Here is a 14258-nt window from a genome sequence, read left to right on the forward strand (position 1 = left end):
GGGCTCCTTGAAGTTCTAGAACATTGCGGCGGCGTGAGGGTGCGGAGCAGCGTGGTGCTCTGGGAGAAGCCGTCTATGGAAACTTGCGATTCCTCCATCGATCGCAGGGACTTGGGGAATCGTGACGCCGTTGACCCCGCAGCCCACTCACCCACAGCCTGTTTGCCCGCCCGGCTCCCCTCCTCCTCTCCCCCCCTCCTCCGATCACACCCCCTCCTCTACCCCACCTCCTCCTATACCCACCTTCTCCCCCTCCCCTCTCCTACCCCTCTCCCCCTCTCCCCCTCTCCTCCCTCCCCCCCTCTACCCCCCCACTCTCTCCCCTCCTCCCTCTTTCTCTCCCCCACCTTTCTCCCCCCTTCTCTCTCTTCTCCTTCCACCCCTCTCTCCCCCCTCCTCTCTCTCTCCCCCTCCCCCCCCATCCTCCCCCTCTCCCCTCCCGCTCCCTTTCCCCCCTCTCCCCCCCCCCCCCATCCCCCCCTCCCCCCTCCATCCCCTTTTCACCCCCCCCCCCCCCCCCATATATGTGTGGGGGTGGTTAGTGTGTGCGTGATGTCGCACGCAGCCCCCCCCCCCCTCCAACGGGTCCCACTTAGTCTAGTAAGTAATAGAATTGAAAGTCACTTATTATCTTTGGTGACAAAATCAAAATCTTTCTCATACATTCTTCCTGTTTGTTCCAATATTGAATGCTGTTTCTTACAAAAGATATCCTAGTTATACATCTCGGAAACAGGCCCTCAGGACAAGCCATCCTGACCAACCAAAATGCTCATCTAAACTTGTGATCCATATCGCTCTAAACCTTTCCTCTCCACGTACATGTCCGAGTGTCTTTTAAATGTTCTTATCGTAGCGGCTTCAACCTTTTTGACTAGAAGCTTGTTCCATATGTGTATTACCCTCTGTACGAATATGTTTTTCCTCAGGTTTTGATTAAGTCCTTCCCCTCTCACCTTAAACCTATGCCCAGTTCTTCAAAGGTTTCAAAGGCCTTTTATCGTCACGTGTGCAATTAAGGTACAGTGATATGCGAATTACCATACAGCCATACTAAAAAAGCAAAAAGACACACACCTACATAATAGTCAACATAAACATCCACCAAAGCAGATTCCCCACATTCCTCACTTTGATGGAAGGCAATAAAGTCAAATTTTATCCCTCATTTTTCTCCCGCAGTCGGGGCAGTCAAACCATCCGTCGGGGTGATCGAAGCTTCCGCAGCCAGCAGTCGAAGCTCCCTCATCGGGGCGATCGAAGTTCTCCTGTTGGGGTGGTCGAAGCTCCCGTGTCGGGCAATGATGGTCCCGCGTCGGGGCGATCGAAGCTCCTGCGGTCGGAGTTCCCGATGTCGGTCTCTGACCAGAGACCGCGAGCTCCATGATGTTAAAGTCTGCAGGCAACTGCGGTAGAGCTCAGAGGTCGATATCTGGCAAAGGGATCGTGGGCTCCACGATGGTAAATCCACAGGCTCCCGCGGTGGAGCTCTCGAAATCAATCTCCAGTAAAGGCCGCCAACTCCTTGATGTTAGGCCGCAGTGCGGACGGAGATGCGATACTAAAAAATATTGCATCTCCATCGAGGTAAGAGATTAGAAAAAGATCCCCCAACTCTTTGAAATCCGTCCCGACCCCCTGGGAAACTGAAGGGAGCGACAATCAACTGCCACGGATGCAAATAATGTCATACACAAGAAAGGGCAGATGCTGGTTGACAAAAAGTGAACACACAGTTTTGGAGTAGCACAAAGACGTAGCAGAATTTTGGAAACGTCATCCCGTCACCCATTCCTTCTCTCCAGAGATGCTGCCTGTCCCGCTGAGTTAAAGAGTGCCCACGGTAGACTCACGTGTCACTACGGTAAACTCACGGGCTACTACGTTCTTACAACGAGTTTAAAAGTTTAAAATTTTCACTTCAAGAGTAAATTTGGCTTGTGGAAATCTTTCATCATGTTGAAAGATTTTCACGAGTTAACAAGTTTCCCGAGTACCTGCCGTTAGCGTTACGAGTTCCAACGTTCCCACTACGTTAATTCTACGTGATTACTACGAGTTTGATTTGTTTTAAACTTGGGATCACTCGTGGGTGGACTCGCACCGTGAGACAGGGGTTTAAAGCTGAAGGATATCCTTAGTGGTAAAAACATCCCAGTGCACTTCACAGGAGCAATGTCAGGCCAAAACATATCACCGAGTCACAATTATTGAGACATTTAACCAAATTGAGTGACTCAAGGAGTCACAGAGAAGTTTGGAGGGTTTTCAAAGCTTGGAGCCTAGATATTTGAAGACATGCTCACTGACGAAACAGCAATTATAACACACAATGAGAGGCCAGAATTGTGGAGTGAAAATATTGGTGTGTCATAAGGTGATGAGGAGGTAAGGCCATTAAGTCTACCTTTAGGAGCAATAGTATGAGAATTTTAAATATGTTTTATCAGAAATTCAGTCCAAAAGGTTATATTTTCTTCAAAAATTATTAGTTTCATAGGATCTGTTTACGTAGCTAAATTGGTTTTTATTACTGATTGGATTTTCCAAGCAGCATTGAAACATTTTAGGGTAGCAAGCAGAAGATGACATCAAAACAAAATTGCTCAAAACGCATCATAAAAGGCATCCGCCAACTGCACAGTCGAGATGATTTGACAATCTACCATGTTTTAAATATATTCCATACAATGATTCCAAACTGAGCTGAGGTCTGAAGCTTGTGGTTCTAAATCATATTTGGCCTGTAATTTTAAATGCAAGACTCTCAGTTCTCTATTATTTTGAGAATTGTTGCCAGTGATTTGTCTTGGAATTTTAAATCCTTTTACATTTATCAGTCTGATAACATCTAAGTCAGAAAATTGTAGAAGTAAACTTTTATGAAAGTGCCCAGAAATATTATCTCAAAAGCAATGTCACAGCTGTTGACCAGAAATTGCTAGTTCACTCAAACATTCCCTTGGGGTCTCTGGAGGAGATTAAATGTGCTTTTTGTTTTCAGTAGAAATACGTTTCAGTGATTGTTCCAGGAAGCATTCACAGAACAAGAGGGTTTTTTTTGCAAAATATCGAACTTTCAAAAACCTATGTCCAGATGTCCAATGCAAAGAATAATGGATCAAGTGAATATATTTAGAGAAAAAACAAACACAGAAGATGCTGGACACAAGAGTTTGTATTTCAAGTCGAAGACTCTTCATCAGAATGGATGACGAAGATCTTTGACCAGAATTGTTAACTCGGTTTCTTTCCCCATAGATGCTGCCTTACTTGCCGAGTACCTCCAGCACTTCATGTTTGTACTTCAGATTTCCAGCATCTGCAGTTTTTTTTAAAGTTTCAATTATAGATCAAACAACTTGATTTGGTCTCATTGCCTGTTCATTTGTAGGTTTGCACGTTGAAGATGGGCAGAGGAAACTAGATTTCATGCATGGAACCAAAAGGACTTGCCAGCACAAGCTGAAACCATTCATAGCCCTCATTTAACTTTTTCTAAAATCATTAAATCTATTTTTAATTGATTATGGATGAAGTTCTGTTCCACACCTAACAGTTCAAACGCCACTTCACAGCTTTCTGTCTGAATGAAGTGTTCATCCATTCTTTGAGTTTATATGTTTCCTGAAACAATATTTTAAAACTATATATCAACATATCGACTGATTAGAAAAAGTTTTAGCCAAATCAAGAGTCAAGAGTGTTTAATTGTCGTATGTACCGAAAACAGAACAATGAAATTCTTACTTGCAGCAGCATCACAGGTCTGAACACATAGTACTCATAGATAACACAATAAACTAAATAAAGTTTAATCAAATTAACAAAAACAATAACAGTGCAAAATAAAAGCCTGAAGTTCCTAATGCATCCAAGACGGTTTGTATATATGCCAATACCACAGAAACAGTTAAAGATTTTCACTCAGTTTCTAGGATGCTATCAGAAGATTCGGGTTACATACAATGAATGGAATTTTGAGAAGTAAAATGCTTTTATTTTTAATATCCAATGATAGTGATATGTTTCCACAAGAATTCACAGTCACGATTCAGCTCATAGCAATCTTACCTGTCATTGGTCTTAGTCAAGGAACATTAATATTAAATATCTCTTTTAATGTGAGATTTAGTAAGGAGATCCATTTCCTTTTGAAGTTATCATATTCAGCAGTTTCCCACACACTCCCTCTGGAATCTGGTCTCAATGTAGATCAACTTTCAGCAGGTTTTATTGGATGTCCTTAGTGATTTACAACACAATTTGTGTTGAACGTAATGGAATTGGTTTGGTAGTTTTAAAAATTAACTTATTTTTAGTTATCATTTTAGTTGACTTCTGTTGCAATTGATTAATTGCTGATTCCAATTTGTCGTGGAGGTTTTTAAACTTTGGGCAATTGAACAGGAAGTCCCTTTGTAAGCTTGGGAATTCAGTTTCTTCTGTTCAAATAATGAAAACTCCTTCAAGTGACCAATGGAAGAGAGAGTGTGATCAATCAAACCATATACACTTATTATTTTGATATCTCCATAACATGATGACAGCTGGTAACACAAGTCAAAGGTGTACAAATGAAGACACAAAGTGCTGGAGTAACTAAGCGGGTCAGGCAGCATCTCTGGAGAACATGGATAGATGACATTTCAGGTCAGGATACTACTTCGAACTTAAGAAATTTCCCTTGTCCACATACCAATTAGTTTAGATCCAAAAAGCAAAATGTAATGGTTGAAGGTACACAAAATTGCTGGAGAAACTCAGCGGGTGCAGCAGCATCTATGGAGCGAAGGAAATAGGAGACGTTTCGGGCCGAAACCCTTCTTCAGACTCGATCTTCCAGCATCTGCAGTTCCTTCTTGAACATGTAATGGTTGAAGTTGAGTTCTGGTATAACGCTGGTTCTATGTAGTGGGGCTGCTTGTTCCTTGTGATATAACTATCAATGATTTGGATTTGTATGTAAGAGCCATGACCTAAGTTTGCAAGTATTCAAATTGATTTACCATTGTCACATATACCACAATACAATGAAAAACTGTTTTGCATGCTATCCAAGTAAAACTACCATTCCAAAATGAGAGAGTGGTTGACAGAAGGAAATCTACACAATCAAACCATATTATACAAGAGTACAATCAATCCATACGCAAGTACAACAGGTAATGCTAGACAAAAATACCATACTGCGGAATGCAGAATGTGTCACCCATTCCTTCTCTTGTTCTCTTGGGCTTGTACACTCTGGAGTTTAGAAGGATGAGAGGGAATCTCATTGAAACATGTAACATTGTTAAGGGTTTGGACACGCTAGAGGCAGATGAAGTTTAATGCGGATAAATGTGAGGTTATCCACTTTGGTAGCAAAAACAGGAAGGCAGATTACTATCTATATGGCGTCAAGTTGGGAAAAGGGGAAGTACAATGGGATCTGGGGGTCCTTGTTCATCAGTCTATGAAAGTAAGCATGCAGGTACAGCAGGCAGTGAAGAAAGCGAATGGCATGTTGGCCTTTATAACAAGAGGAATCGAATATAGGAGCAAAGAGGTCCTTCTGCAGTTGTACAGAGCCCTAGTGAGACCACACCTGGAGTATTGTGTGCAGTTTTGGTCCCCTAATTTGAGGAAGGACATTCTTGCTATTGAGGGAGTGCAGCGTAGGTTTACAAGGTAAATTCCTGGGATGGCGGGACTGTCACATGCTGAGGGAATGGAGCAGCTGGGCTTGTACACTCTGGAGTTTAGAAGGATGAGAGGATATCTCATTGAAAAATATAAGATTGTTAAGGGTTTGGACACGCGAGTGGCAGGAAACATGTTCCCGATGTTGGGGGAGTCCAGAACCAGGGGCCACAGTTTAAGAATAAGGAGTAAGCCATTTAGAACGGAGACGAGGAAACACTTTTTCTCACAGAGAGTGGTGAGTCTGTGGAATTATCTGCCTCAGAGTGCGGTGGAGGCAGGTTCTCTGGATGCTTTCAAGAGAGAGCTAGATAGGGCTCTTAAAAATAGCGGAGTCAGGGGATACGGGGAGAAGGCAGGAACGGGGTACTGATTGGGGATGATCAGCCATGATGACATTGAATGGTGGTGCTGGCTCGAAGGGCTGAATGGCCTACTCCTGCACCTATTGTCTATTGTGTATTGTCTATTGTCTCTCCAGAGATGCTGCTTGTCCCACCGAGTTACTCCAGCATTTTGTGGCTATTTTCGATTTACAGTAAACCAGCATCTGCAATTCTTTCCTACACATGCAGAATGTAGTGTAGAATGTAGCAGCTTATAGCATTACAGAGAAAGTGCAAATTTAAAAAAAAGTGCTCGCTCACAAAGAGGTAGGTTGGGACATCGGGACTACAGCCTAAGTTATGGGAGGACCATTCAGTAGTGTGATGACAGCAGGGAAGAAGCTGTTCTTGAATCTGGTGGTACGTGCTTTCAAGCTTTTGTATCTTTTGCAAGACGGGAAAGGGGAGAAGAGGGAATGCGGCCCTTGATTGTGTTTGATGCTTTCCCAGGGCAAAGACGCTTGATTTTATGGCACACTGAGTTGTGAATCAAGTACTAAGAAGTGGAATGATCAAAAGTTGATTTTTCTTTTGTCTAGCATACGCGCAATAGTCTGAGTGTCCCTTCTGCTGTAAAGTGATTTAACTGCAGGTAAACGTTTTAATGGAATTAATTCATGGGCTTCTTTGGTGAAAACAATCACAGCAACTAATTTAACTAAAAAAATGAATAGGTCACAGTGGGTAGTCACTAAATCACTGGGTGTCCCACTTGAATTACAAACACTCGCATTTTAAATCTTTCATGTGCCGTGTCTTAATGTATTGCATTACAACATAATGGATAAATTATTGGAAAGGGTCAGATTTTCTTTAAAATGCATTGTACTAAATATTCTGATAGATATATTGCATTAGTGTCTGAACTGCGGTCTCGTAGTGACTGGGTGAGTCTGCGTTATGTGCATTTGAGAGAAGATTTTATATCAGCGGGTAAGTTGCATACATAATCGGTAAACAGAACAGGAGGTATAGGTTTTAATTTCAATGAAGAGAAGTTTAAAGTGAAATTACACAGGTCACAGTACTGTGGCCACTCCTTTCCTTGATATTTATATATATATATATATACACACATACATACATACACACATACATACATACACACATACATATATATATATATATATATATATATATATACATACATACACACACACATATATATATATATATATATATATATATATATATATACACACACACACACACACACACACACACACATATATATATATATATATATATATATATATATATATCTTTATTTATATATATACACACATATCCTTTTAACTATAAAACTCTGGAGTGCTGCAAGGCTCAGTGTTGGGGCCGCAACTGTTTACCATATATATTAATGATTTGGAAGAGGGAATTAGGAGCAACACTAGCAAGTTTGCGGAAGACACAAAGTTGGATGGCAGTGTGAACTGTGAAGAGGATATTAGGAGGTTGCAGGGTGACCTGGACAGGTTGAGTGAGTGGGCAGATGCGTGGCAGATGCAGTATAATATAGATAAATTGAAATAGAATTGAAATAATTTAATTGCCACACAACCAAGGCCGGTGGTATTTGGGTTGCCAGCAGCGGTACAATAATAAAGAACACAACCACAATAAAAATTTTACACAAACATCCACCACAGCATTCATCACTGTGGTGGAAGGCACAGAGCTTGGCCAGTCCTCCTCCATTTTCCCCCGTGGTCGGGACCACCACCCTCCACAGCCGTGAAACATAGAAAATAGGTGCAGGAGGAGGCCATTCGGCCCTTCGAGCCAGCACCGCCATTCATTGTGATCATGGCTGATCGTCCCCTATCAATAACCCGTTCCTGCCTTCTCCCCATATCCCTTGACTCCATTAGCCCCTAGAGCTCTATCTAACTCTCTCTTAAATCCATCCAGTGATTTGGCCTCCACTGCCCTCTGTGGCAGGGAATTCCATACATTCACAACCCTCGAAGGGCCGAATGGCCTACTCCTGCACCTATTTTCTATGTTTCTATGTTTCTCTGGGTGAAAAAGTTTTTTCTCACCTCAGTCTTAAATGACCTCCCCTTTATTCTAAGACTGTGGCCCCTGGTTCTGGACTTGCCCAACATTGGGAACATTTTTCCTGCATCTAGCTTGTCCAGTCCTTTTATAATTTTATATGTTCTTATAAGATTCCCCCTCATCCTTCTAAACTCCAGTGAATACAAGCCTAGTCTTTTCAATCTTTCCTCATATGACAGTCCCGCCATCCCAGGGATCAATCTGTAGAAATAAGTAAATTTTTAATTAAACTCATTTTTTAATGAGGTAAAAAATCATCAAAACAGTAATATGTTGAGTCAAAATTTCTATTGATTGTTTTTTCCAGGTGCTTGGCTGAAGAGTGGATTGGGCATTATACAAAAAGAAGGCGACTATTTCACTTGGACATATTTTGCTCCACAGTTGGGTTATTGGATTGCAGCCATGTCTCCTCAAAGCCCTGGTAAATAACTGTTATTATGATCACAATCATATTTGAGCTTTGCTACAGTGGTAGGGGGTTGAAAGTGATGTGTTGAAACAGTGTCATAGAGGATAAATTTGTGCATTTCCTTTCGAGCTTACACCTAGAAATGGGATTTCACATCTTTTAATGGGATAAGTGGTCCTGCATTTTGCCCCACCACCAAATTGTGCATCACTGTGAAAAAATAATGAAATTGGGACATCCTCAATTTTTTTTTAGAAGTGTTCATGTGGTTTCCACCCCTTTGTTAAAGATTTGTTATAGTCAAGCTGCACATTTAGGCAGGTGGCTGCTTTTGTCATCCATGAGCTGTCAGGAAAACAAGGGAATGGTGAGAGGGTTTGCACAAAACAGCGAAGGATCACATAAACCTGGGGGTGGGGGCGGAGGGGGTTGTGGTTGGGGCGGGGAAGTAATCGATAGTACACCAGTCTCCGGATGGAGACCCCATCTGACACATGGAGAGAGGGCTGGGCTGTACCCCGTGGTGCAGCTGTGGTCCAAGGCTGTGGTTAGAGCCACAGAACGAAACATTAGTGAGCTGAAGATATTTATGGTCCAATCCTTTCGGTGCGCCTGGTAATGAGATTTTTTTCAATACTTTTAAGATGACTTGGGAATTTATTGAATATAAAGATGTCCCAGTAGGGACATTTTAAATCACCCATGTCAGATTCATTTCATTTATTAACAGTCATTTCAAACTGAAGCTCACGGCTCATGAATTACCAATTGGAAATGATAAATGTCCCACACATTCAGGATATCATCATTTACATAAAATGCAAAGTGGGATAGGTGTCTCCATGCTATGGCAAATCATGATCGTGGGTGCCCAGTCCAATTTTGCAGTGGACTAGGCTTCAATAGAAAATGGGTGCAAACAGTTCAAACATATGGGCGGCAAAGTAGTGCAGTGGTAGAGTCGCTGCCTTATAGCGCCAGAGACCCGGGTTCGATCCTGACTACAGGTGCTTATCTGTACAGAGTTTGTTCGTCTCCCCGTCACCTGCGGGGGGGGGGAGGGTCCGGGCTCTCCGGTTTCTTCCCACACTCCAAAGACGTGCAGGTTTGTAGGTTAATTGACTTGGTATAATTGTAAATTATCTCTCGTATGTGTAGGATAGCGTTAGTGTGCGGGGATCACTGGTCGGCACAGATTCGGTGGGCGGAAGGGACACTATGTATCCACTATGTATCTCTAAACCAAGCTAAAAGTAAAATATGCAATATCGGGTGAAGTTGAGTCTAATTACTAAGCACTAATGCATTACCACTTGGCATTCCTTAACCTATTTTGATATTAAGAATACTATATCTTCCACCAGGAAAAATAATTTCTATTTTTTTATAATTTAATGTATTTGTTTTAGGTAATCTGGCTGGTGTTGGAGCCAGTGACATCACTGTCTACCATACTGTCTTCCTGTTGGCCATTCTCGGAGGGATGACCATCATTTTGCTTGTTTTGCTTTGCTTACTCATCTATTATTGCAGGTAAATCCTAAAAGGGAAATAAAACTGAAGCTGAGCACTTTGAAATGCACCATTATCCACTTCCAAAGGATGAAACTGATTTAATTTTTAAAATATTTTTAATCATAATCTGAGACATTCTACTGTGCAATTCTTTCAATGTTAATTGGTCATCATTTATTTAAAACCATAAGGTGCTTGAAAGGCTATTTATTCTGCTGCAGTAATTTTTTTATTATATTAATGCATTTTGTTCAATATGTTGTACCACAGTGTGGTAGGAAATTACTCCATACTGTGATTCTTCATTCAATGAGTGCCCAGTTTCAGCCATGCTGTCAGGGATACATCTGTTAGCTGCGAAATTGTTTGGATTGGGAGATTAAAATACAGTGCGAAGAAAAAAGGGTAATATACCATTTTGTATATTTAAAAAGTACGTGTTTATTCATTGTAGTAAACAAAAATTGACGTGGACAAATTATCAAATATCAATAAGAAGCTGTTGGGAGCACTTGACAGTCTTGGAGATTTTCCTTGATAAAATTCTTTTAAATCTCTCAAATTTAATGCATTTAATGCATCAATTTTAGCAATAAATTTGGTCAATAAGTAAATCCAAACTTTCTCTTTCCTACTGTTAAATTTGTGCTTGTAAGTATAAAGACCAACATACAGCAAACCCAAACTCATTTCTCTATATACGCCAGATCAATTGAATTCCAACGTAGATTTGTCATGGAAATGTTTGAGTTGCTAAGTATATCTTTTAAGTGCCCGTTTTATCTTTTAAATTATGTGAAGTCATTTTCGAAGCACATAGAGATATTATTTCTCCTTTTCCCGTCCCACCCCATATATCTTGCAGGAGAAAATGCCTGAAGCCTCGTCAGCACCATAGGAAAATCCAGCTGTCCTCAGCGCTGGACAGTTCAAAGAAGGACCAAGCAACTTCTATGTCTCACCTCAACTTAATCAGTGCCGTCCACATGGAACTCGCATCCAACGGGGAGGCAGATGTTCATACACCGATGCTTAAGCCCTCATACAGCACTTCACGAGAATTCATGTCAAGAGAAGAATTAATGTCACATAGAGATTCAATGCTGCGAGATGTCTTGAGGGAAGACTATTATAGGTCTCCGAGAAGTTACCGCCTCAAAATGGCCAGATCAATTGACATTTTGGAAGATTTTGAATCTCCTGTGAGAGAAGACTATAGGCAGAGCTACAACTCTGTTGTTTCCCAACCACTGTTGAATCGAAGGGATAAGGAAGTTCAGGGTTCAATGAGCCTGTTCACCGCTGACAGTAAGAGTAGCATCCGAGAGCCAGATTATCAGCTAACATATGTACCTGACAAAGCACAAAACACCGAAAGAAAAACAACTGATTACAAGATGTCTCGGTCCGTCGACCACCTTGAAAGACCACCCACCTTTCCCCAGCCAGGTCAATTGCTTTGTTGCAGTTCAGCAGATGAGGTGAATGACAATGTTTATAGAAAAGTGCTCCCTACATTAGTCATTCCTGCCCACTATATGAAATTGCCTATGGAATATCCGTCCATGGGACAGCCTTTGACTGTCCCAGCGGAACAGCAGACAGAGTTGGAGAGGCTACAGGCCGATCTTTCTCTCTCTCATCAACAATTACATCCACACTCTCAGCAGCAGCAACTAGCACCACAAGTTTTATCACAGCAGCAACTTCAGGAAGCGGAGGGGGAGGACTGGAGTCCACAGTCAAGTGCCATGTCCGAATCTGTGTCTATTCCCACAACACTAAGTGAAGCTGCCATGGCTCAAATGAACGGTGAAGTGCAACTCTTTACTGAGAAAGCACTGTTGGAACTTGCTGGAGGAAAACCTCTCCCTCACCCGAGAGCTTGGTTTGTGTCCCTCGATGGACGTGCAAATGCCCAGGTTAGACATTCTTATATTGACTTGCAGAAAGCTGGGAAAAACGGGAGCAATGACGCCAGTTTGGATTCTGGCGTGGACATGAATGAATCGAAGCCCGCGCGAAAGGGTAAAGAAGCACGGGAACGCAATCTTTCTGGCAGTATGACGTACACAAGGCTGGTGTACATGGATGACATAGAGCAGAGTGGCAGTGAAAGCGGTACAGCAGTTTGCAGTCCAGAGGACACTTCAATGAAGCCACTGGAAGGGTCAGCTGAAGAAGGGCAGAGCGGCACCACAGAATGTCTACAGGACGAAAACATTCAGATGATCGAAGAAATTGAAGACTGTCTTCCGACGAGTCCAAATCACACTGAGAATGCTGATACTGATGATCAGATGATGAATATTGAAAACGATCATATTAATGACAATGATCAAATCAACGAGAATGATGACAACGATAGTACAGACCAGGAGGAGGATAAAAAAAGTCCTTGGCAGAAACGGGAGGAAAGACCTTTACTTGCATTTAATTTGAAATGATTGCTTATAGGTTTAACTCTTGCTGGAGTTTTAAAGAAAAATAAAGTTGCCAAATATTCTTTTATGAAAATGCTTGTTCAGTTTTGAGAACTTCAGATCTTTAAAAAAAAGCTAAACACGTGAATATATTTGAAAGGTACTGCGAATGACGTCCTGATCTTCCTGATGGTGTGGAGTTAAACATTCAGATATGTTTCCAAAGCAAATGTTGCTTGAATGAAGACCTAAAAGACTGCCAGATGATTGTAGCAAGACAAGTGAATTTAGATTTATTTTTACCATAAATGACCTATTGTGCAAAAATATTCAATTCCATCCCTGATATTTTCCCCAAATATCTCTGTTAACGGTGGCAGTTGATGGATTTCTACTTATTTGCCTGAATTATACTGTAAAGATGTACTAAAAGACATACATACAAGCTGTGTCCATAAGTATGGAATATTTGAAAGTAAGGCTATGCATTGCTACTTTTAAAATTTATGTTGCTTAAATTACTTGTGTCTAATATTTGATGTAAACTATTTCTTTAAGATCTTTTATTCTGTTAGGATTATGTTCATTGTTGTTAGAACACTTAGCTACCAGTACGCTGTGAATGACAACACTCAGTGACAACATAAGCCTTTGACTAAAACCAAACTGTCCTCTTCAAAAAAATCTGATCCGGTATTTTCCAAGTGCCTTCATGATTTCCAGTAAGCAAACCCTACTTCAATAGTTCACGTCTCTGGACTATTGAAATTCTGCTTTTCATAATTGTCAGTTTTTTGACAGTTCTTCAATGATTTGCATGCAATTATCAATCATTTGTGCTATTTTTTTTTGTCATGCTTAAAATACAACAGTATACTGTGGGTAGTAATGTGTACAGTATTACTAGTTTGCTGTTGAACTACAGACTAGAGTAGAGAACTCCTAAAGAGACATGAAGAAAGTAGCCACGACTGGATGTTCTGTAAATATTGTGTGTTTGGCTGCAGTTGAATGTTTTAATAGCTAGCATTTCCAATGTCTTTACAATGGGGATTATTGAGTGGACAAGAGTGAGTGATCAGTGTGTTTAAAAGAACATTTTATCCCTGTGTATCATCTTACAGTGCCAGGATTCCTTTGCTGTACAATCTTTTGGATTGTTTGCTTGTTTCTCTTAAGGTTAATTGCTCAAAATAAATCTTGGGTAAACGTTATATTTCCTTGTATTTATTTTTTTTTGGTGGAGGGAAATATTTCCTGTCTGTCTTTTTATAATCCTGTATTTATAAACTTTTATTATATAAACAGAAAATCAATTTTTATCTGGGCTTCAGTTTTATTCTTGGACTAAAGATTCAGTACGAAGTTTTGTTTGAACACTTGCTTACTCAGTGACCACTAGCTTTTATTAAAGATTACAATAAATATGCACCTGGAATTATGATGCTCTGTTGTTTCAATTGTTTAAAATATTGCATTTAATAATGGGTGACATGGTAATGGGCTAGAATTTGGGGTGCAGGTGACAGTAATGGGCCTGTCTCACGGTGCGAGTCCACCCATGAGTGATCCCGAGTGAAAGAAAAAATCGCACTTGTGGTTGTCTTCGAGATTCCAAGTTTATGTTCACGAGTTTAAACGAGTTCCCACGTGTATGTCTAAGTTTGCCGTTTACTTCTAATTTCTGCGATGTACCAAGTTCCTCTCCCGAGTTACCAAGTTCCTCTGCCAAGTTACTCTTGAGCCAACCGTGAATGAAGGTCTGTTTTAGGTATG

The 14258-nt window shown here is 41.0% G+C and overlaps 1 protein-coding gene across 2 annotated transcripts in view; it reads left to right on the forward strand.

Moving 5' to 3' along the window:
* Positions 1–13804, forward strand: part of fam171a1 (family with sequence similarity 171 member A1) — a 167614-nt gene extending 153810 nt beyond the window's left edge. For both annotated transcript variants that reach the window (XM_033012802.1, XM_033012812.1), the window contains 3 exons: positions 8440–8556; positions 9954–10077; positions 10925–13804. In XM_033012802.1, coding sequence (XP_032868693.1) covers positions 8440–8556; positions 9954–10077; positions 10925–12506 — 1823 coding nt within the window. In that variant the 3' untranslated portion in view covers positions 12507–13804. The remainder of the gene's footprint in view (positions 1–8439; positions 8557–9953; positions 10078–10924) is intronic.
* Positions 13805–14258: the final 454 nt, after the last annotated feature.

This window comes from Amblyraja radiata, chromosome 2 (assembly GCF_010909765.2).
Source record: "Amblyraja radiata isolate CabotCenter1 chromosome 2, sAmbRad1.1.pri, whole genome shotgun sequence".
Taxonomy (NCBI): Eukaryota; Metazoa; Chordata; class Chondrichthyes; order Rajiformes; family Rajidae; genus Amblyraja; species Amblyraja radiata.